Below are 21,581 nucleotides of genomic sequence, written 5' to 3' on the forward strand. Positions count from 1 at the left end.
TATCTGATAAGGGCATGTAGTGTATTTGCCTCAGTGTAACCATAGCATTGGTCTCCAAACACAGACATACGCGCACTCTCTCTCTCTCTGTCATAAACATTATTTAGGCACTGTAATAAAACAGTAGGCCTACAAAGCAATGTCTGTATGCAGAGACTTTCAGGTAATGTTAAATGCAAAACAGTAATAAGACAATGACATAATAATGAAGTATGGCAAAGTTTCAAAATAAAGTTATTTTATTTTAAAATAGTGTTTTACAATTACACAGATCCAGTTAATATAAAATAGCAATTTACCAATTTGTAAAAAACAGGGCCAATTTGCAGAACTGTAAACTGAAGCATTGTGACTGTCCACCAGAAATTTTACAAACTTGATGAGTAATGATTTTTTATTTCAACTATACCTTTTCACATTGTCTACTTTTAGTTCTGCTTGTTTTTATTACACAAGGTGCTCATAAGATTGCCTACAGAGTGGACACAACAAAAAAGAATTTTAAGAATATAAATATATAAAAGTTCTTTTAACTACTCACTAATATTCTCTGCTACAGAGATAAATTTTACAAAAATGCTAATATTTCTATGACAAATAGTAGCAGAATATATTTAAATGTTAAACATATCACACAAATAAAATTTTCAGAATTAAATCTGCCATGATTTGATAGTTCCAAATCACTGAAAGGATTTTGTATGTCCTATAACCCGCCAGTATTTTCAATTCCCAATATTTCCCAAATCAAGTGGATGCAAGAAAATATTAAAATAAGATATACATAAATATCCAGATTCTAATTACATAAATCATGAACAGAACTGTTCTTGGTTTTCATTTAACAACATTGGAAGTACACTGTTTAGAAAAAAAAAAGAATGAAATATATGCATTTCCCACCTTTTTCTACTTTGAACCCAAAATATTTCCATTTGTGAAATATCCTACGAAAGATGTAAAATTTCAATTATTTGGCTCATCGGCTATTTGATTAGTCCATAAAGGAGCTTCTGCCTTTGAAGTGTTGCAACAGCCCTAGTGCTATTGCTACACTTCAAAGGCGAAAGCGCTGAAGAGAGCACGGGGCCAAAGGGGGACTCAAGCAGACACCTGCTGATCCTGTGCTCCCCATGGCATTTCAAAGAGGCAGCGCCACATGGAGCCCGAGGTCAGTGGGGGAATCCGCAGCTGACCCTGGGCTCCATGCAGCGCTGCCACTTTGAAATGCTGTGTGCAGCCCGGGCCAGCTGAGGATCTGAGCTGCATGCCTCATTTCAAAGCAGAAGCATCACATGGAGCCCAGTGGCTGACCCCAGGCTTTTCGTGGTACTGCCGCTTTGAAGCATCCCCTTTTTTCCCCCCTCCCTTGCTGCCTCTCTCTCATAGAGGCAGCAAGGGAGTGAAGCGACTAACTGACTATCTGATAAGCATTTGCTTATCGGATAGTCGACTAGTCGTTCACATCCTTATATCCTACAAGCAGAATATATATATATGTATGTATGTACAACAATCTACATGAACAAACATCTTAAACCATGAAAACACAGACCATAATTTTTTGCCCGTCTATAGCAGCCCTATGGTATAGTAATTTATTTTCAAGAGCAATACTGAACAATTCTTAAAATTTAGTATCTATCTACTAAAATCTTAATAATGCAGACATTCATTTTTCCAGAAACCTATAATCCAAAATGTGACTACTCTGGCAGAGGTGCACCCCAAGACAACATAGAAAGCCCTTCTCCCTTGACTCACAAGCACATTTAAAACAACGGGAAAGCATAGTTTATTTGGCTGTGCTAAGCAACACAAGAGATGGGAGAACTAGCACAGTCTTCAGTGCTACCTGGTCCCAAAGAGCATTTCCCAAACACTACTGTGGTGACATCCGTTAGAACTGTGTTGGGGAAAGTACTGTCTACCCTGTGGTGTCCAACCAGTTCTGAACTAACTACACTCAACCAGCCAAATAGCCACATTGTTCAAGCCAACTAGCCACACTCAACAGACCAAACAGCCACATGTGACTAGTGGTTAGAGTGCGGGACACCACGGGTGTACACTTTCCCAAGAGCAACAAGTCACACTGCTTACTGCGATGCCCACCATGTTTCCCAGAGGCATTCTATCTTACAAAGGCAAAAAGCCTCCAGGCACTGCCTTTCAACCAGCATGACTCTTCTCCCTTCCCAGCATAGTTCAGGGTGTAAAGAGTCAGAAAAGAGCCCAGGAGTTTGATTCTGAGCTCAGGAGTTTTATCTATTTAACAATTTAGTTGCTCCATTATAGTGTCCATTAACATAAAATCTGAGCACTTCCTTAATGAAGTCACAACTTTGGAAAACGATGACAGAGGAGAAAACCTTAATGTGAGATCAGAATCTGGCCCTACCTACCTATGTAGCAAAACCAGATGTGTACAGCCACTGTAGTAATTGTCAAAAATGGACAAAGATACTTGCTGAATGAATCTGCATTGAAGTGGAATATACCACAACTGGGGAGAAGTCAAAGCAGAAGGAAACATCTCCCTAGTTTAACAGAACTGTGGAGGATACAGCCATTTTAAGGTTATCATTTTCAGAGAGAACTCACAGTAGTAAGCACCACTAGACAGTGTTTGCAGGACCAGGCTCTAGATAAGAACAATGTGTTGTCAGTCAATTTCACATTCCCATGCTCTTTCAGTTTGTCACATTTGCAAAAATTGAATTCTATACAGTGAAAAGAACTATTTTATGGTCAACTAGCTTTATGGAAATGTGATATTATCCATCAAGCACTGTTGTAGTGAGACTTAAATTAACGAGGACCAACAAACTACAACAAGCTACCAACAGGAGAAATCTGGAGTCTAGATAGCAAAGTTTAACATGTGAGACCAAGATGTTCAGGTAGTTTACGTAACATAACTAATGAGCCATAGACGTGGAGCAGAGACAACTAGTAGTTGCACCATTATTTCCCAACATCTGGAAATTGTAATGAATAGCTGAGAACAGATGCTGGCCCAACTTAATTACACCAAGAAAAATCCATATTTACATGGTACAATGAAGAGAAAAAATTAGCCCACTGAATGTTAGGGTTGTTTTTTTTTAAAATACATTACTATAGTTCCTTTAGTTTTAGAGAAACACAATCAACAAATTAGGCCTCAATTGTAGTACTGTGTTCAGTTCTGGGCACCACATTTCAAGAAAGATGTGGAAAAACTGGAGAAGGTCCAGAGAAGAGCAACAAAAATGATTAAAGGTCTAGAAAACATGAGCTATGAGGCAAGGCTGAAGGAATTGTTGAGTTTGGAAAAGAGAAGCCTGAGAGGGGACATGATAGTGGTTTTCAGGTATCTAAAAGGGTCTCACAGAGAGGAGGGGGGGGGAAATTGTTCTTCATGGCCTCCGATGATAGGACAAGAAGCAATGGGCTTAAACTGCAGCAAGGGAGGCTTAGGTTGGACATTAGAAAAAAAAACTTCCTACCTGTCACGGTGGTTAAACACTGAAATAAATTGCCTAAGAAGGTTGTGAAATCTCCATCAATGGAGATATTTAAGAACAAGTTAGACAGACACCTATCAGGGATAATATAGAGTGTATGTGGTCCTGCCATGAAGGCAGGGGACTGGACTTGATGATCTCTCGAGGTCCCTTCCAGTTCTAGTATTCTATGATTCTAACTTAAAAGTAACTATTTGAAAATTCTTTATTTATTGTGTATAAGTAACACACTTAACAGAACCAATTATTTAAGATACAGCCACTCCCCGAGTTGCGAATGGTCGAATTACGACCATTCGCACTTATGACCAAAGCTCCCAAAGCGGTCGTAAAGGCGGTCCCCAAGTTACAAACGCGACCCGTGCTTACAAACAGCACAGTTGCATGTAACTCAATGGAGTCCGAGTTACGAATGGATCGAGTTACGGCCAACTGTTTGGTCTGTAACTCGTTCGTAACTCAGAGAGAGGGTGTACAATATTTTAGAAGTTAATTTCTGCATTTGGCAGTACTTCCCGTCTAATTGTTTCACTGTTTTCTCTGTCTGCCCATTCCCCCTATTTGTGTGCATCTCTCCTACAACACAGGAACAGGGAGAAGAGGTTAGGGGTGTGTGTGTGTGTGTGTGTGTGTGTGTGTGTGTGTGTGTGTATGTGACTAAATTAGGATATGTGGCTGTAAAGACACAAAAATTGGCACGTTTAGAATCTGATAATTTTTTTGATATTCCTATATATAATTAGAGTGACTTTGATTATATAGACCAACAGAGAAGGGGTATACTTCATGTTGTACCTAGACTTGTTCTAAAATTAATTATTTCTGGTATCATTAACACAGAAGGGAAATACAGGTTGTATTTAAAAAGTTTATTGTGGTTTGGAAGCCAGTGGGTGAAATACTGGTCTTTTTTAAGTCTATGGCAAAACTCTCATTGACATAATAAATCTGGATTTCACCTATTACCAGCATTTACCATGGTAAGTACAGAAAATCACCCAAAAATCAAAGAAACATTTCAGTGTGACCACTCTGCCAAGACCAATTCACTTCAAAATCTAATAGGCAAAGGTTACTTTCAAACCATAAAAGATTAAATTAAGGTATTTTGCTTTCAAGTCGTGCAAGAAGTGTTTTAGGTATGAAAGGCTATTTAAGCATTTAGCATTAAAGTAAGTAAGGTGGTAATATCTAAGGAACTGCTTTTGTAGTCTTTTCTCTGGCAAAAACTTAACTCAAACAGCAACATTAAAAGTCTGTTGTATTAGGCCTTTAAGTTGATTGCCGTCAACTGTCCTATTTGCAAAGCTAAACGGAGTTGGAAAGTAATTTAGAATTTCACATACTAAACAACCATAAAACATGTTAGATTACAGGTTTGTTTTCTCTAACGATTCTTTAAACTTAGCTAGCTAACAGTGCAAATACTAGGTTACTGTGTGAGACTCTTACCTTATTTTTCTTCAAAAGTATTTTTTAAAGCTCTCCAGTTTTTAAAAGAATAAAAAAGATAAAAATATTTCATGATGGGAAACAAATTCCACAACATTCCATACAGATTTCCAAGCAGTCTGATGATTCGCAACAAGCGTCCATTATTCCACAATCCATGTCACATGGGCAGTTACAGTCATCCCCCATTTCGTCCCCACAGCAACAACAGCAGGCCTCGGATGTACAGATGCCACAGGAAGCTTGTGCCAGAACAATATTACAGAGGGTGAGAAACTCACAAAACAAGCAAGCCAGGATACAGTGAACACAGCAATCTTCAGGAGGAACCAGTTTTGTAATGTGCCACATATAAAAAGAAAGAACAAAAAAGAATAAATCAGTATTATATTTTACATCAAGTATATCACATAATTACTTATTATTATTGCTAATAGTCAGCAACACTTCCTCTCCTCTGTTGCATGAAGTTCAAATTTTGTGTACTCTTCAAAGCCACAACACAGCCAAGATTAAATCTTGGATCACATCTTGTATATCCATATCCATTATTCATTTATGCTAGCCTTAATGGCAGATCTCATGTCCTTTTTCTACTGTTGTTTTCACATTACCTTCTATATCAGTGGTCCCCAACCTTTTGGGGCTGCCGGGCGCCCTGGGGCGGGGCCACTCACGCGCAGGGCACCTGGGGGCGGGGCCGCACACGTGCCCGGGGCCGCCCATATGCTGCGTGCCCAGTGCCAGTGCCACCCATGCGCTGCACTCCCGGCGCCAGCGCCGCTCCTGTGCCACACGCCCAGAAGCCGGCATCATCTATGCGCTGCGCACCTGGGGCCGGTGCCGCTCCTGTGCCACGTGCCCTGGGGCAGGGATTCTCGTACGACATGCGCCCGGGGCCGGCACAGCCCATGTACCGCACACCTGTGGGTGGGGCTGCCCTTGCACCATGCACCCGGGGGCAGGGCCACTCATACGCTGCGCGCTCAGGGGTTGGCACCGCCCATGCACCACGTGCCCGGGGGTGGGGCTGGTCCCGATCACTTGGAGGGCACACAGAAATGGCCCGGCGGGTGACATGGCGCCCGCAGGCACCTCGTTGGGGACCACTGCTCTATATATTCTATGCAGTGAATCCTCCCCAAGTACAATGCGTGATCAGTCTTTAAAATCTCCTCCAAATTTGTCTTTTAAACTCACTTCTTCTGTGGGGCCCATGAATTTACCAGATTATGAAAAAATATCAAGTTATCTAAAGTGCTTCCTTTTGGCCTACCTTTGCATCTGTATTCTAGATTGTAAACAAAAACAGAATGCTGAGAATTAATAAAGTGAAATTTGGCTGTGGCAGCTGGAATTTTATGTATAAACTATGTGTTTGCTTGTTATGTTGATGTTTATAGTCACTAGGGATTTTAAGTAGCGATTAATTTGCTAGTTGAGTAGTCGATAGAATTTCCATCGACTACTCGACAGGCATTTCCACATTTCACCTTTGAAATGAACACGATACTAGGCAAGAGATCTTGTGCATTTTAAAGTTAGAATGCTAAGTGAATCCCAGGGCCAGCGGGAAGTCCCACTGACTCCAGGCTCCACCCAGATGCTTCCACTTTGAAATGCATAAGAGCCCCAGTTGACTAGTCCTTTACATCCCTAATAGCCATAGCAAAATAGATGCCACACCAGCAGGAGGATTTTGTTTTCTCTTTGATATCAGGCTAATCTCCAAAATAGCCATATCAATGGCTCATACATACATCTACATTTTCAACAAAGAAAGAAGTCTATTCTGATCCCACATTATAAATCATGCATTCTTCTACCAAGCTTATATTTAATTGATTTTTAAAACTATCTGGAAATGAGAATGAGGCTGGAACTGAAATACTGTACTATCATGAGCACGGAAAAAAAATCACAAATAGTAAATGAGAACGTGCACACTCAAGTGGTACCCCATACATTATTAACTGAAGATATGACATCCAAACAATGAATACATGTACGGGCTGCCCCTGACTTGTGACGCGATTGGTTCTGGAGATAACGTTACAAGTCGGAGGCGTCATAACTTGAGTCCACATTTACAGCATGCATCATACCCAGTCATAAATGTGGGGCCGAGGACATAAGTCGGGGGATTTCAGCTCCTTCCGCACTTACAGAAATGGTCATAAGTGCAATGGGTCATAAATCGGGCTGTTGCAAAGCGGAGGCCTTCTGTAATCATATCGGATAATTGTCACTGATTTTGAGTGCTAACACTATGCTAAAGACTGAAAGAATAACAAAACTGAGCAATAAAAAGTAATACTTACATTTATCAGATTTTCATTAAAATGAACTCAAAGGAAACCCAATTCCATACAGTATGTTCAGAAATGCACAACAGAAAAACAACCTACAGATACAGCTGCATATATCATGCATACAAGTTTGATTTGTATTCATTCAGCAACAGATATTATTTGGAGAGGTGTACATTTAAAGCTGCGTATGTTTTACAAATGTATTACCCTACAGTGTCCTTTTGCTTTAAAAAGTCTTGCCACTTTAAAGTTTTTACGTTGTAAAAAAAAATGAATGGTTCACTTGGGTATGAAACAAATTTGATTAAAATAATCAGTTCTGAATATTAGACAGATTAAAACCTATATTAGATTAACAATATTTATAGCTCAATGGAGGAAAATGTATTACTACAGGTAAAACCTCTCCTCTAGTTCAGCACTCTCTGGTCTGGCAATATCCATGGTCCAGCATGATTTTCGTTAGCTGGATGTCCACTTATCACAGGTGTGGTCAAGTTTCCCCATGATCCCGTAAAGTTTGTTTACAGCCACCAGTACTGGTTCACCCTGTTCTGTGCTGTTATTTAGTTCTAAATTAACCACTAAATGACTCCTTCCAAGAGCCTAATGGGAGCAGTGTTGGTAATTGTACTAGACAATATTGAGCTCCAGTGGTTTGGCAATTTCTCTGGCTCGGCACCAGTCAGGTCCTAAGGGCGTTGGACTAGAATGGTTCAATCTGTAGTGTTTTTTCTAGAGGTATAGCTATAAGATTTCAAAAACATTTGATGTCAAACTGTTTAGCCATTCATACACAGTTATAGCAAGGTGATTTTCATGCTAACCTGTAAATGTAACCCGAGGCAATAGTCATGATAACTTAACATTATGCTTAAGAATATTTTTAAAATTATATTTGCTTGCTTATAGATTGTGTCACATTTTAAAAGGATTTATGGAAAAACTTGACCAAAGTATATCTGTGAAGTCTAGATGTAGTAAAATAAGTAAGCTTAGTAACTTATATGTGTGTCAGCATGTGTGCTAAGTATACTCCATATTGTAAACAGCAGTGTTATTGTAAGCCCACCCATGCGGACTTTATTTAGCACAACTCAGCAATCTAAGTTCCCAGTGGCAAAAAAAAAAAAAAAAAAAAAAAAAAAACAGGTGCTCCTGATAGGGAGCAGGACTGGGGCACAGGACCTATCCCCACAGCAGGAGCATTGGGTTGACAGGAGAAGCCCCTTTGCCTCTACCCCATCTCCGTGCCAGGAGCACGAGGGGATGAAGGGCTAATTTGCTTAGGCCTAGGGCCCTTCAACCTCTAATCCCCATTATGAGTACATACCCAGAGTCCCTGATTGGCAGTATAGGCTTCGGTACGGTTTAACTGTCCCAGTACAAGCCTATCACACCTTCCACGAACAGCACAGACATACCATGAGTGACTGTGCTCAAACAAGACTTATGAGTTTTTACATACATTCAGTAGCTGAGAAATTAAAATTATAAACATGTATTTTAAGATTAATGACCAATTACAAATTTTGGTAGGAAACAGCAAAGTTGCAGTTCTCATGTTTAAAAATATAAATGAAGGAGGTGATTTTCCTTGAGCCAGTTGACATAGGAAAGTGTTGACAAGAGGATTATAAGGAGCAGTAGGTAAGAACATTGTCATCTGCATACATAAATATCTTAGGTTATGTGCAGTACTTAAGCCAACAAATGAATTTATATAAATAATTGAGGTAGTGAAGAATAAACCTTCAAGATGTATTAAAGCCAGAAAGAGAGCAAGAAAAACAGAACAACTCTCAGAAATTCCATATCATTGCATGGGAAGGAGAACTGTGAGAGGGAAATACTGATAAGCTCCAATCACTTAAAAAAAAAAGGAGGGGGGGGGGGGTGTCTGTGTCTGTTAAAATGGGTTCTTTATATGAAAAAAAAAACCCTCAATCCAACACTCATATAAATGACCTTCAACCAAAACTCAACAGATATGTGAAATGAAGTTAGGAAATATTAGCTGACTGAAGATGACCAAAGCTTCGCTGTGATTAATTAACTGGTCATGGGGATGATCTTCTATTTATTCTGTTTTTGATATGAGAAAACTAGGTGAGGAAGACAACAGTCACATAAGTGTAAGGATTGTGCACATTTTCCAGCCATGTATAAATCAGAGATAGAAATTAACAGATACACACAAGATAAAGCACTATATTGATGTACTGGCTTTTAAAGCACAAAACTAAACTCACTAGTCTTTTCATTTCTCAGTGTAGTAAAAGACATTCCATGGAACCTGCAAAGCTTTCCATTATGTAGATATTTACTGAAGCAGACAGACGGTGTTGGTCTAAATAAAGCTACTTCACTCTTGGCTAATTATCAAAGGCCAAAGCTATCCATGTATGCTCAATTACACAAAGAAATGATGCACTATTAATTTTGGCTGATGGTTCTATTATGGATGTCACTGTGGATGCTTTTTTCTCTTTCATCTCTTCTTCACAGGAGAGAAGCAGAAACTTATGCACATAGTGTTTATTCTGATGCAAGCTGCCTTGATAGCAAACTAATACATTCTCTGCTCAGAAGATGATTTGCAGATGATTTGTTGTTTTCTATGAGGTTTATTTATCCTACAGAGACTTCAGAAAATGAAAAAAAGGCATAACATCTGTGTTACTTTCTTTATCCTTTCAGTAACCAGTGACTCAACTGCATGATGAACAAAAATTATGGGCCACGTTTCAAGGGCAGAGTTGAAACATTACTGGAACTTTTCCCCCCATGCTACTGATTTTAAATCAGGCTCTGAACATCTGTTGGTCAAGAAGATTATACAACATGTTGTGATGGACAAGCTGTGATCACCACCATCAACCTAACCTTAAACTTTTGGCGGCTCAGTAGTTCCTCCAAAATCTCTATATTTTGGTTGGTATCACAGGTACACATAAGCAAAGCTATTACAGACCCGGAGATTATATTTAAACAGAACATACTAGTAGAGAAGGCCCCAGTGGTATTAATTTAGATGGAATATATAGACCAAAGGTATTAACATAACCAAGTCACCATCCAACATTAAACAACTTTAAATAAGGTTCAGGATTTGGTACACAGAGACCTCGGCCTTCTTAGTACCATGGCAAGCACCCCATTAGAAAACCTTTTAACGTTTCCAAAAAAGAAGGAAAAAAAGCTCAAGCATCTGGAATGTAAAGTAGTGAAGGTTTCCATTTTAGAAACTTCCCTCATTCCTTGTCTCTTTAGCTGGGGAGCATTTTTAGAAGGGAAAATCAACTTCTCTGACAGTTGCTTAGATGGCATTAAAGATAACTGTTCTTTGGGGAAAAGAGAAGTTTGTAGGGATAGGCCGAGCTGCTGTTAAAGTTAGATCTGTTTCACAGAAGATAAGATAAATACATGCAAAAGGAGTGACAAAAGAAACAGCAAAGATAGAAATGCAGTTTCTGTATCTCTGTTGCCTCCCACTTGCAACCTCATTGCTGGAAAAAAGAGGAAAAGAAAAAGAATAAAGAATAAAAAGGACTCACAAGGGGAGACAGAGGGAAAAGCGAAGTCTCACAACCGAAGTGTATTTGGAACTTAGTCAAAAAGACTCCTGACTCCCCACTCTCTGGTCCAATCTGATCAGAACAGTTTTCAGAATCAGGAAGAAAAAGGTTTGGGGCCTCAAAGAGTGGCAAGCAGATGGGAAGCTCTTTCCAGTAACCAAGTTTTTCCACATATTTTCTTTCTTTAAAGGGAGCTATGGACAGAATTGGGAGTGATAGACAGCATTGCGGATTCCCTCATTATTTTGTCCACCTATTAAACTAGTTTCGGATACACCAGTTTTGGGTCACTGATTTCTCACACATTATTCTTGTTTACCAGGCTTGATCTTAACACAGTCCTTCAGTAACACAAGTAGGATTTTTTGTTGAGACTAATACAGTCAGTCTGTCTTTTGTATCTTTTCACATCAAGATTTGTTGTTATGGTGAAATCTTATAAACTTACACTCACTTCTTACAGTTGAGCTCTTAATTAGGGTAAATATGTATGCACAATTATCACAACATCCCATCTAAGCATGTCATAAAGATAATATTTAAAATAGAGACTAACAGCCATAAAAGAATAAAGGAGAAACCGTGAGGATATGAGCATGTGCAACAGATCAACTGGCTGCAAACATATCTTGGTTTTTCATCTCCAACACTAGAAGCATCTTTGCCTCTTGAACGAGTGCGTGTTGGAGGTCCCTATCTTTTTTGTAAGCCAGTTGCTTAAAAGCAACATCACATGCACCTCTAGTATATTACACAAGATGCAATCAAAAAGATAATTTCATACCCATTTGCAGATAATTATGTTCCAGCTCCTTTCATAAGATCTCAAAACACTTGTTCCCAGGTTCCAAATTCAAATCCTTATAGATTACTTACCAGAACATCTTGGATAAGCACAAATATATTTGATGATAGTGTTTTAATGAAAGATTATTTCCAATGGAGTTTATTTCCACTTGCATTTAAAAACCATAGCAGGTGCTAGAGATGAGTCAGAAGTGGAACACATTAACCCAACCATCTGGAACATTAGTTTCATTTTACATTCCCAAAGATGAGCAAAGATTATGGAAAAAGAATAAGGTCAGCAATCTGGGGTGGAGGGTGCCTTTCGGCAACTTTTAAAACATCTATTCCTTTCTGGTATAGAGAGGGTTGTCTTCATTATACTGTAATATAAAGTAGGGATATAAAAAGGTGCACACCATGGCTCCCCAAGGCACAGCGCCTGCAGCAAAGGCCCCACTCCTGGGGAGGTAACTTGCCAAACTTCCTCTCAAGAGTAGAGCTGGCAGCCTCTACCAGTCCTGCTCCCGGGAAGGCTTCACTGCAGGCTCTGCACTGTATAAAGCTAAGTTTTGTACTGCAGAGTCCACAGCACGTGTAATCACTAAGATTTTTAAACAACTTCTACATCCCTAATATGGAGTAGGGCTGCTGTGCCTAAAACTGTCTCCTAATAAACCATAGCAGCCGAAGGTTTGAACTAAAGCCACTATTCACCTCAGTGATATGGTAACTTCAAAAATGTACTTCTTTGTGCAGAAATAAATTTTCCCATCATTCACCCATTTTTAAAACTATTAAATGTAATTTGTAACCTATCATTTAAATCAGCTTCTGTATAAAATGACTGAACAACAGTTATTGTGATGCCAGTTTTTGAAAAAGGGCTTCAGAGGTGATCCCAGCAATTACAGGAAGGTAAGCCTGACTTCGCTAGCAGGCAAGCAGGTTGAAACTGATAGTAAAGAACAAAGCTGTTCAGAAACACCAATGAACTTAATTTGTTGGGGGAAAAGCCAACATGTTTTTTTGTAAAGGGGAATCATGCCTCACTTATCTATTAGAATTCTCTGAGATATCAACAAGCATGTGGACAAAGGGGATCCAGTGGATATATTGTACTTAAATTTTTCAGAAAGTCTCTGACAAGGTCCCTCTCACGAGAGGCTCTTAGGCTAGGTAAGCCATCATAGGATAAGAGGGAAGGCCCTCTCATGCATCAGGAACTGGTTAAAAAGATAGGAAACAAAAAATAGGAATAAATGGTTAATTTTCAGAATGTAGAGAGGTAAATAGTGGTGTCCTCCAGAGACCTGTACTGGGGCCAATCCTATTCAACATATTCAGAAATGTTCTGGAAAAATGGGCTAACAACAGTAAGACAGCAAAATCTGCAGGTCTTAGAAAACTACTTAAGATAGTTATGTCCCAAGCAAAATGTGAATAACTAAAAAAGATCTCACAAAACTGGGCAACAAAATGGCAGATGAAATTTAATATTGAAAAGTAATGCATATTGGAAAATCCCAACTATACATATAAAATGATGGGGTCTCAATCAGCTATTATCACTCAAAAAAGAGATATGGGAATCATTGTGGATAGTTTTCAGAAACTATCCACAGTGTCAGTAAAAAAAAAAAAAAAGAGAACAAAGTTGGGAATCAATAAGAAAGGGATAAAAATAAGACAGAAAATTTATAAATCCTATTTAAATCCATGATATGCTCCCATCTTGAATACTGCATGCATGTATGGATGTTGCATCTCTAAAAAAGTATACTGAAATTAAAAATGGTTCAGAAAAAGAGCAACAAAAATGATTAGGGGTATGGAAAAGCTGTCATATCAAGAAAGATTAATAAGATTCAGACTTTGAAGCTTCGAAAAAAGATGACTAAGCGAGGATATGATAGAGGTCTATAAAATCACGACCGGCGCGGAGAAAACAATAAGGAAAATGTATTTATCTGTTTCCGTAACATAAGTACCAGGGACTACCAAATGAAATTAATAGGCAGCAGGTTTAAAATGAACAAAAGGAAGAATTTCTGCACATAGTGCAGAGTCAACTCATGGAACTCCTTGCCAGAGGATTTTGTGAAGGCCAACAGGGCCCATAACGGGGTTAAAAAAAAAGAACTATACAATTTCAAAGAGGATAATTCCATCAATGGCAATGAGCCAGGATAGACAGGAATGGTATACCTCGCCTGTTTGCCAGAAGCTGGGATCACTTGATTCCCAGTTCTGTTCACCCCATCTGGGCACCTCTTTTCTGATAGAGGTAGGATTCTGGGCTAAATGGACTAGATCATTCTGACCCAATATAGGCCATTCTTATTACCATTAACACACTAGTAACTCTTTTTCCAGTTCTCTGGAATATCCTGCTGTATTTTAACAGGGTTCTTTAAATCCTTTTCAGTGTCACAACAAATACCACAAACTAGTCCAGGTTTGGCAGCTTAGATTTTAAAACCAACCAATACTTAAATTTTGTATTAATTTGCTTATGATACCTCAGGCAAAAATCCATGCAGGTTTTAAGCACTGTAATCTGTTTAACAGCTGTTTCCTTGAGAGATTCAAAGCTCAAATGGCTTCTTCCTCCCTCCCAATTAAAATATTTATACACATTTAGTCTGGGATCAGAAACAACTAAGAGTCTGAATTCTGTAAGTATACCTTTCACAGTAAACTGGTCTAAAACAAGCCATAGTATTATACATTGCAAAACAGCGCTGAAAACTTTTCAATAACTAATACATTTGAGGAAATCATAATCTCCCCATGGAACTTCTGTAAGCAAAAGTAATTTTTAATTTGTGGAGAATATTATTCATGGGAAATTATTCACAAACTTCTACCATTCTTCCAGATGAGGCTATAGAAGACTTACTTCAAGGCTCATCAAAATGTCTAGATTTGAAAGGTGTATTGGTGAATGACACAGATCCAAGTTAGGTTTTGAGCTAGCAGTCTTAACTTCTTACTATTTGTTTTTGCCAAAAGGCAGGTTCATACTTCAAGCATTTAGAGACCAAAAGACCTCAAAAACTAAAAAACCCTCTCCCAGGGGTCTTTCAAAAATCCTACTGACCAGCACATTTTGGTTCTGAAAACAGAGACCAAAGGGTCCCTTTCTTTATCTATATTTTTTAGGAAAAGGTTCAGTATCTTGGAGCACACTGCTGCAATTGGATGATAACTCTACCCTAAATTTAACTTTCCTTGATCAAAGTTGGCAAAAATCATTCCTTGATTTAGTTATATATTTAAATGTAATTTTGTTTTTAAAGGTCAGAATTATTATGAACAGTATTAGTATTGGCACAACGCCCATCTTCAGAATACACATTAACAACTCCTCATTATCCAAATGTAACGTTAAAGATTAAAAACTTTTTTTGGGGTAGCTTCCCATCTAACTACCTCCTACCACTTCTTTTATTTAAACTGGTTAGGTCTATTTCACAAAAAGATTTTAAGAAATCCATTACATGGCCATCTATACTGCACAAGATCAGCCATGTTACACTGCAAACATGTAGAGAAAAAGTACACATGCAGGCTGATCTTTGCTTCTTTTGTAATACTTGACACTAACCTGTCACAAACTGACCCAATAAGCTTTTCTACCAGGCAAGCAGGTCATATATGATAAAAGGTTTTCATGTCTGTAATGGTAAATAAGCTCACTTACAGAACGCTGACCTTGGTCAGCTTTTCAGTTAACTATATTCACAGAATTCAGACAACTCAAAACAAATCTCCAGGCACTCTCCTGTCTCGCAGCAAGAATCAAAAAGGGCAAAACCACAATCAAAGTGGCAGTTGAGGTCCTCAGCAGGGGTTTGCTCAAGGCCCATACAGAGAGATGAACAGAAGTCTCAGCAGGTGTTACAGGTCTCATGCAGTTAGGAGGAGCAGACCTGGAGAAAGCCCAGGATGAACACGGAGCACTGTCAGAGAGACAGGCCACAACCAAAGCAGCACAGCAGTCAGACAAACAAAAGACAAGCTGAAGACAAGCCCGCTGAGCAAAAGAAAAACAACAATGATGATAGTTATTAACTTAAATAGAGATATATATATGGTATATACTGACAGAGCATTGTACAAAAGGTAACAGGGCATAAACTCGGTTATCTATGATGTGAACTCCTCTTCCCCTTGTCTGCACAGCAGCTTGAAAATATTCATTATCAATAAGCAAAATACTGAACCAAAATTTTAAAAACCACACAAACAGGAAATATCCATAATATAGTTCTCCCTAGATTAGCAAGGCCACTTTTAACTAAACATATAGTTAGCTTGGGAAAAAAATATAAAAGTTCGAAACACGAAAAGATGTGATATTTCAAACATTTAAAAAAATTACAAAAGTAATTTATCTTTTTCAGAAAAAATAAAAAGCTACCCGGAAGAATGGGCATATAAACAAAAGGAAACAAATAGAAGCTTTCATCAGGACCCATAATATGAATTATGAAATACAATCTGATAAGAAAAATAATCTAATTTTTAAGTATTGCCAGTTAAGATTGGATAAGGATACCTCAGAATCTGCAGTAATCCCTCCCTCTGTTGGGAAAACACTATGAATACTACTAATACTTAAGGGATAGCTACCGCAATCCGTAGGCACTCATCCAAGGGAGTTTTAATAGGTTAGTCTAATAGCCAGTGGGCCCAGTGGTCTGGCAGCAACTCCACAGTTTTCATCAGTCTACTTTGTTCTAAGGGGAGTTTGGACAGATTGAATTCCACAGGCTTCTCACTCCAGTGTATCCACTCTTCTTCACTTGGCATTCTTTCATGACAGAGGGAGGGGGACCTCGGTCCCAACTCAGAGCCCAGAAGGGGTGATCCAGTGTACAGACCACTCTCTAGTCCACTCCAGGTTTCACACCTCTGCTGGTCACTTCCCAGCAGGCCACAGCTCTTCCGTTTGGGGCACAGTCACAGTCGTAGCTATAGTCTTCTTGGGGACAACATCCCTTCTTTCAGGGCCCCTCTTGGGTTCCTAGGTCAAAAGTGTTAGGACTGCAACCTCAGAAATGCAAGTCCCCCCCTCTCCCGAAACACACAGCAAACCCACCATAACCACATGACAATGCTGCACCTCTCCCCTTCAACAGCCACTTACAGTGTCTAGAGAGAGAACACATCTAAATAAGATTGATATCACAATTTTGGTTTTTTTTTGTGCTGTGGATGTGTTTATCCAAACTGCTTACTTTGTGTGCATCTTCACTGAGATTATTTTGTGCCAAACTGCCCTGAGTCTATATTTAAACTACACATTTGAACGTGAATGTTTAAGAACTTTATACTTGTATAAAATCCATCGAGTCTAGTTTTTGAATTTCTATTTCCCATTCAATTTTGCTATTTCCAGCAATTTCTTATTTTTAACTGCAGCATGGTAAAATTCCAGACAAGAATAGCCGAGGTTGCATTTAATGCAAATTTTACTTTGACCACTTCAAGGTCAATGAGATTCCTCTTTCAGACAGCTGCTATATTTTCAACGGTTTCGATCGATTATCACTTAAACTGCAGAACTGGAAATATTGCAGCATCTTTAGCTGGACAAAGAACATTACATTAGATAGCCCAGTATGCTGTCATAATGCAAATGTTAGACCCACATATGGGATTCAGGGTTGAGGGGAGGCTGTCAATATCCATTGGTCAAACCAAGGGAGACTATATACCAGGCCACCCCAACCTCTCAAGCAATTTATCCATCCAAGGCACATGATTCATGTCGAACCAGAATACTGCGTTCACTGCATTTTTTCCTAAACTTTTTATTCAAGTTCAATGTCCACATGTGGGATATGAGATGCGTCCAAACTAGGTCTGCCAAAAATACAGACGGGAAGGTGCTGGTGAGTTTATCTACCGGCTTCTCTCATTAACATTGTAATCCTTCTCCCACTGGTACCATCTCAGTTTGGGGAAACACTAGCCTGGGGGGCCGAACTCAGGCTCCAAAGGGAATGAAGTGATAAGGAATCCCTCTTAATTTAATACCGTTTCAGCAGATGACAATGATGCCAAAAATCTGCATAAAAGACTATTTCTTTATATCAACATAAAAAAATTAAAAGAAGTTAAAATTTTAATTCCAATGTGGCAATTTCAATTAGTAAAAGCAAATGTGTATTCATGTATTTGAAAAAATGAGTCAACCCAGGATGCAATGGTCACCACTGTGACATTCCATTTAATCGTCTACCTTTTTCAGCCACATAAGTTGTTACATTTCCAATGAAAAAGATTTAGTTCTGAGCTGTAACTCAAAAATTACCTTTTCAAGAGAAGTGAAGTATTGTCTTACCCTTTCAGAGTTTGTTTGCAGCAGATGGTATCGAGAAGAGCAAGATTTCTTCAGGGATAACATGGATTAATAATGGATGCAAAGTAAGTACAGGAATAGTGAGTACATTTCTGTCCTCTAAGTCTTGATGTGAAAGTGTTTCTAATAATGTACCTTTGGAATGTTGGGACAACTTGGTAGACTATACAAACTAGTTCTTTGAGAGAGAAGATTTTAAAGGTTATTGCTATCGAACCACGTAGACATATTGTGTGGAAAAAGCTGAACAGCAACTCATTACATCACAGGACCAGATTCTGGCCTACTGCAGTGTCAGTATATTCAGAGGTGGAATAGCTGGTGAAAAGGGCTTCTTTTCCCCTTTGACGGTATCAGGGAAGGATGTTAATTTAGCACTTCAGAAAGCAGCAGTGTCTGTGTGTGTTGTCTTTGGCTTTCTAGTGCATATATTGAGGTTTGGAGATAGTAGGTGGTGCATGCTGCTTCTTTCCGGTTATTAATAAAGCATGCCCAACAGTGTGAACCTCCATCCCCTTCTTCCGTGTGCAATAGACCTTGTGCTGGATGGGTGACCAATATGGCTCTTCATCCTCTTGGGCTGCTCTAATGCATCATCGTGCAGGCATAGGGTTTTATCTATAGATATTAGATTTGGTAGTGATCTGATGGACCACATGGCATGAACGAAAGAAAAAAGGTTCAGCACATCAGACCTGGTAGCCCAGCTATAACTGTTTCTTGTCTTCATACAAAAAGAAATATTAAACAACACAGAGGGATGAGTTTACTGCACCATCCAATTTCTTTCATGCTGTTGCTGTGGCAGTATTGAAATTATAAGGCTCTATCTATTGTTTTGTGATTGCTGTAGATTAATGCTTTCTCCTTACCATGGCCCAGTCCAACACCTTATGATATAAAATCTCCATTTATCTCCTACAAGGACTAGGGGTGTAAGCATATGCTTATTGAATAGTCGACTAGAGACTCGACTAGTCATTCTCCCCCTCCCCCCTTGCTACCTCTATCAGACAGAGGCAGCAAGGGAGGGAGGAATAGGAGTCGGTGCTGGGGGAAACCAGCTTAGAAGCCGGTTCCCCCCCCAGCACCATCTCCACAGGGGGCCACGGGAGGCAGAGGCGTAGTGGAAGACCGGGCATGACCTGGGAATCAGCTGTGCTTGTGCTTTTAAAATGTATTTAAAAGGGCCAGGAGCTAAACCTGCTGCGTCTCTGCAGTTCTCCCACCTTATCAACTAATCGACTAGTCAATGGAAAGTTCATCAACCAGTCGATTAGTTGTCATTTAACATACCTAATAAAGACACCCTTTCTCCAGTTCACTCTCTTGGAAGTGAACTCATGTTCTGTCATTATTATTATAATTTAAATAATAAATAATCAAATAAATTAATAAAATAATAATCAGGGCTCAAGAATTAGGGCAATCTACTCGCCCATAGCCTGGCACGGCACCGCACCGCCGCCACTTGTCAAGTCCTGATAATAATAATAATAATAATAATCAGCAAATTCCTCCAGGCCATGGTTCATTTGGATTTTTATCCTTCTAAACCTCACCTGATGGCTCCCTGGGATCTTGGGCTCTCTCACTTACCATTATCCCCTTTCATTGGACTCCAACCCTGACCCCATTTTGAGTTTCCTCCATTTATGCTTGCTAATGTGATATCCTCTCTCTCCTTTTCTCTCTTCGCTCCCTCCTCCACCCTTACACTAGCCCATCTCCTTCTTAATAAGCCATACCTGTACACAATTTTCCTGGAGGCTGCAAAACTACAATTCATTAAAACATTTCCTGTACTGGTTTTGAGTCACCTTTGGTAGATACTTCTAGCAATATGATACATTCTGATGCTGCAAGGGCACATTAGACTAGGGATGTAAGTAACTAGTCGACTACTTGATAAGTCTACCAGAGTCACTACTCAACTAGCTGCATCCCTTCACCCTTGATGCCGCTGTATCAGAGGCAGCAAGAGGCAAAGCAGGAGCCAGTGCTGGGGTAAGCAGGATTAAAAGCCACTCAACACCATCTCCGCAGGGAGGGAGCAGGGGAGGCAGAAGTGTAGTGGGGGAAAACAGCACAAGTGGGGACTGCTTGAGTCCCCATTTGTCTCATGTTCCCCACTGCTTATAGACTAATTGAGTAGTCAATGGAAATTTCATTGACTATTTGATTAGCTGATTAATCTAAATTTAACATCCCTAAATTAGACCATGGGTTTTAATGGGTTTTTGTTGCAACATCCTCTCCATGTTCACAGCAATCTTGTTTGCTTTTTTCCATTCCCCAAAAAAGTGTCATGCATCTTGCAGAGAGCGCTTGTGTCAGCTACTCTGATTTCAGTGAAAGCAACTATGTTGATTCCTAGCTTCTCTGTCAATGGCAGCATAATTTTGTAGCGTCGGTGACCTCCCTTATTGTCTATCGTTCCAACAAGCAAGTCTGAAGAAGGCAATTACTGTGCAAGCCGGTAGTGTGCATGTTTAGACACACACTTAAAAAAAAAAAAAAAAGACTAACACTTGCCTTCGAATAAGGGAGTTACTCACCTTGTGCAGTAACGAGTGTTCTTCGAGATGTGTGTCCCCGTGGGTGCTCCACTGTAGGTGAAGGGTCGCCCTGAGCCTCAGATCGGAGCTTTCTATAGCAGTTTCCCCTGTTGAGCCACGCATGCCCAGGAGGCGTCTCGAGCCCTTCCCGCCTCCTGAGGAGCGTGACTCAACCCCCTCCCTTTCAGTTCCTCGTCTCCACCCGAGTAATTTCGACTCCGAGCAGAGGGGAGGCAGGGAGGGTCGTGGAGCACCCACGGGGACACACATCTCGAAGAACACTCGTTACTGCACAAGGTGAGTAACTCCCTTTTCTTCTTCGAGTAGTGTCCCCGGGGGTGCTCCACTGTAGGTGACTACAAAGCAGTATCCAGTATATGGCTGGAGGGAGCCGGAGTCAATGTTTGGCAGTGGTGGAGAGCACTGCCGTGGCAACTGCTGAGTCATTCTTAAGTTGTGGAAGAATGGCGTAATGTTTAGCAAAGGTATGATCTGAGGACCATGTCGCTGCCCGGTAAATGTCTCTTAAGGGGACATTGCCCAGAAAGGCTGTGGAAGCAGCCGTGGCTCGAGTAGAGTGCGCTCGTGGTGGGCATATCAGCGGTCTATTGCCCAGAGAGTGGCACTTAATTATGCATGTCGATATCCACTTTGAGATTCATTGAGATGATATTGGTGTGCCTTTGGATCGTTCAGCAATGGAGATAAAAAGTCTTTCAGATTTACAGAATGGTTTCGTTCTTTCTAGGAAGAAGGCCAGAGCCCTCCGGATGTCCAGAGTGTGCAGGCTGGTGTCTGTCTGCAAAGAGTGCGGTTTTGGGAAAAAGGTAGGTAACACGATCGGTTCGTTAATATGGAATTCTGTGCCGACCTTTGGCAAAAACGTGGGGTGGGGTCTAAGTATGACCCTATCCTTTGTGAAAATTGTGTAAGGAGGTTCTGACATTAATGCTCCGAGTTCGCTCACCCTCCTAACGGAGGTGATGGCTAAGAGGAAACAGACCTTCATAAAA

General features: G+C 39.9%; 1 protein-coding gene across 3 annotated transcripts in view; it reads right to left on the bottom strand.

The window, feature by feature from the left end:
• Nucleotides 1-224: 224 nt before the first annotated feature.
• The window catches only part of MDFIC (MyoD family inhibitor domain containing), an 87,420-nt gene continuing 66,063 nt past the window's right edge, over nucleotides 225-21,581 (bottom strand). For all 3 annotated transcript variants that reach the window (XM_075929460.1, XM_006122532.4, XM_075929455.1), the window contains one exon: nucleotides 225-5,278. In XM_075929460.1, the coding sequence (XP_075785575.1) occupies nucleotides 5,031-5,278 (248 nt within the window). In that variant the 3' untranslated portion in view covers nucleotides 225-5,030. The remainder of the gene's footprint in view (nucleotides 5,279-21,581) is intronic.

Source organism: Pelodiscus sinensis, chromosome 1, assembly GCF_049634645.1.
Source record: "Pelodiscus sinensis isolate JC-2024 chromosome 1, ASM4963464v1, whole genome shotgun sequence".
Taxonomy (NCBI): domain Eukaryota; kingdom Metazoa; phylum Chordata; order Testudines; family Trionychidae; genus Pelodiscus; species Pelodiscus sinensis.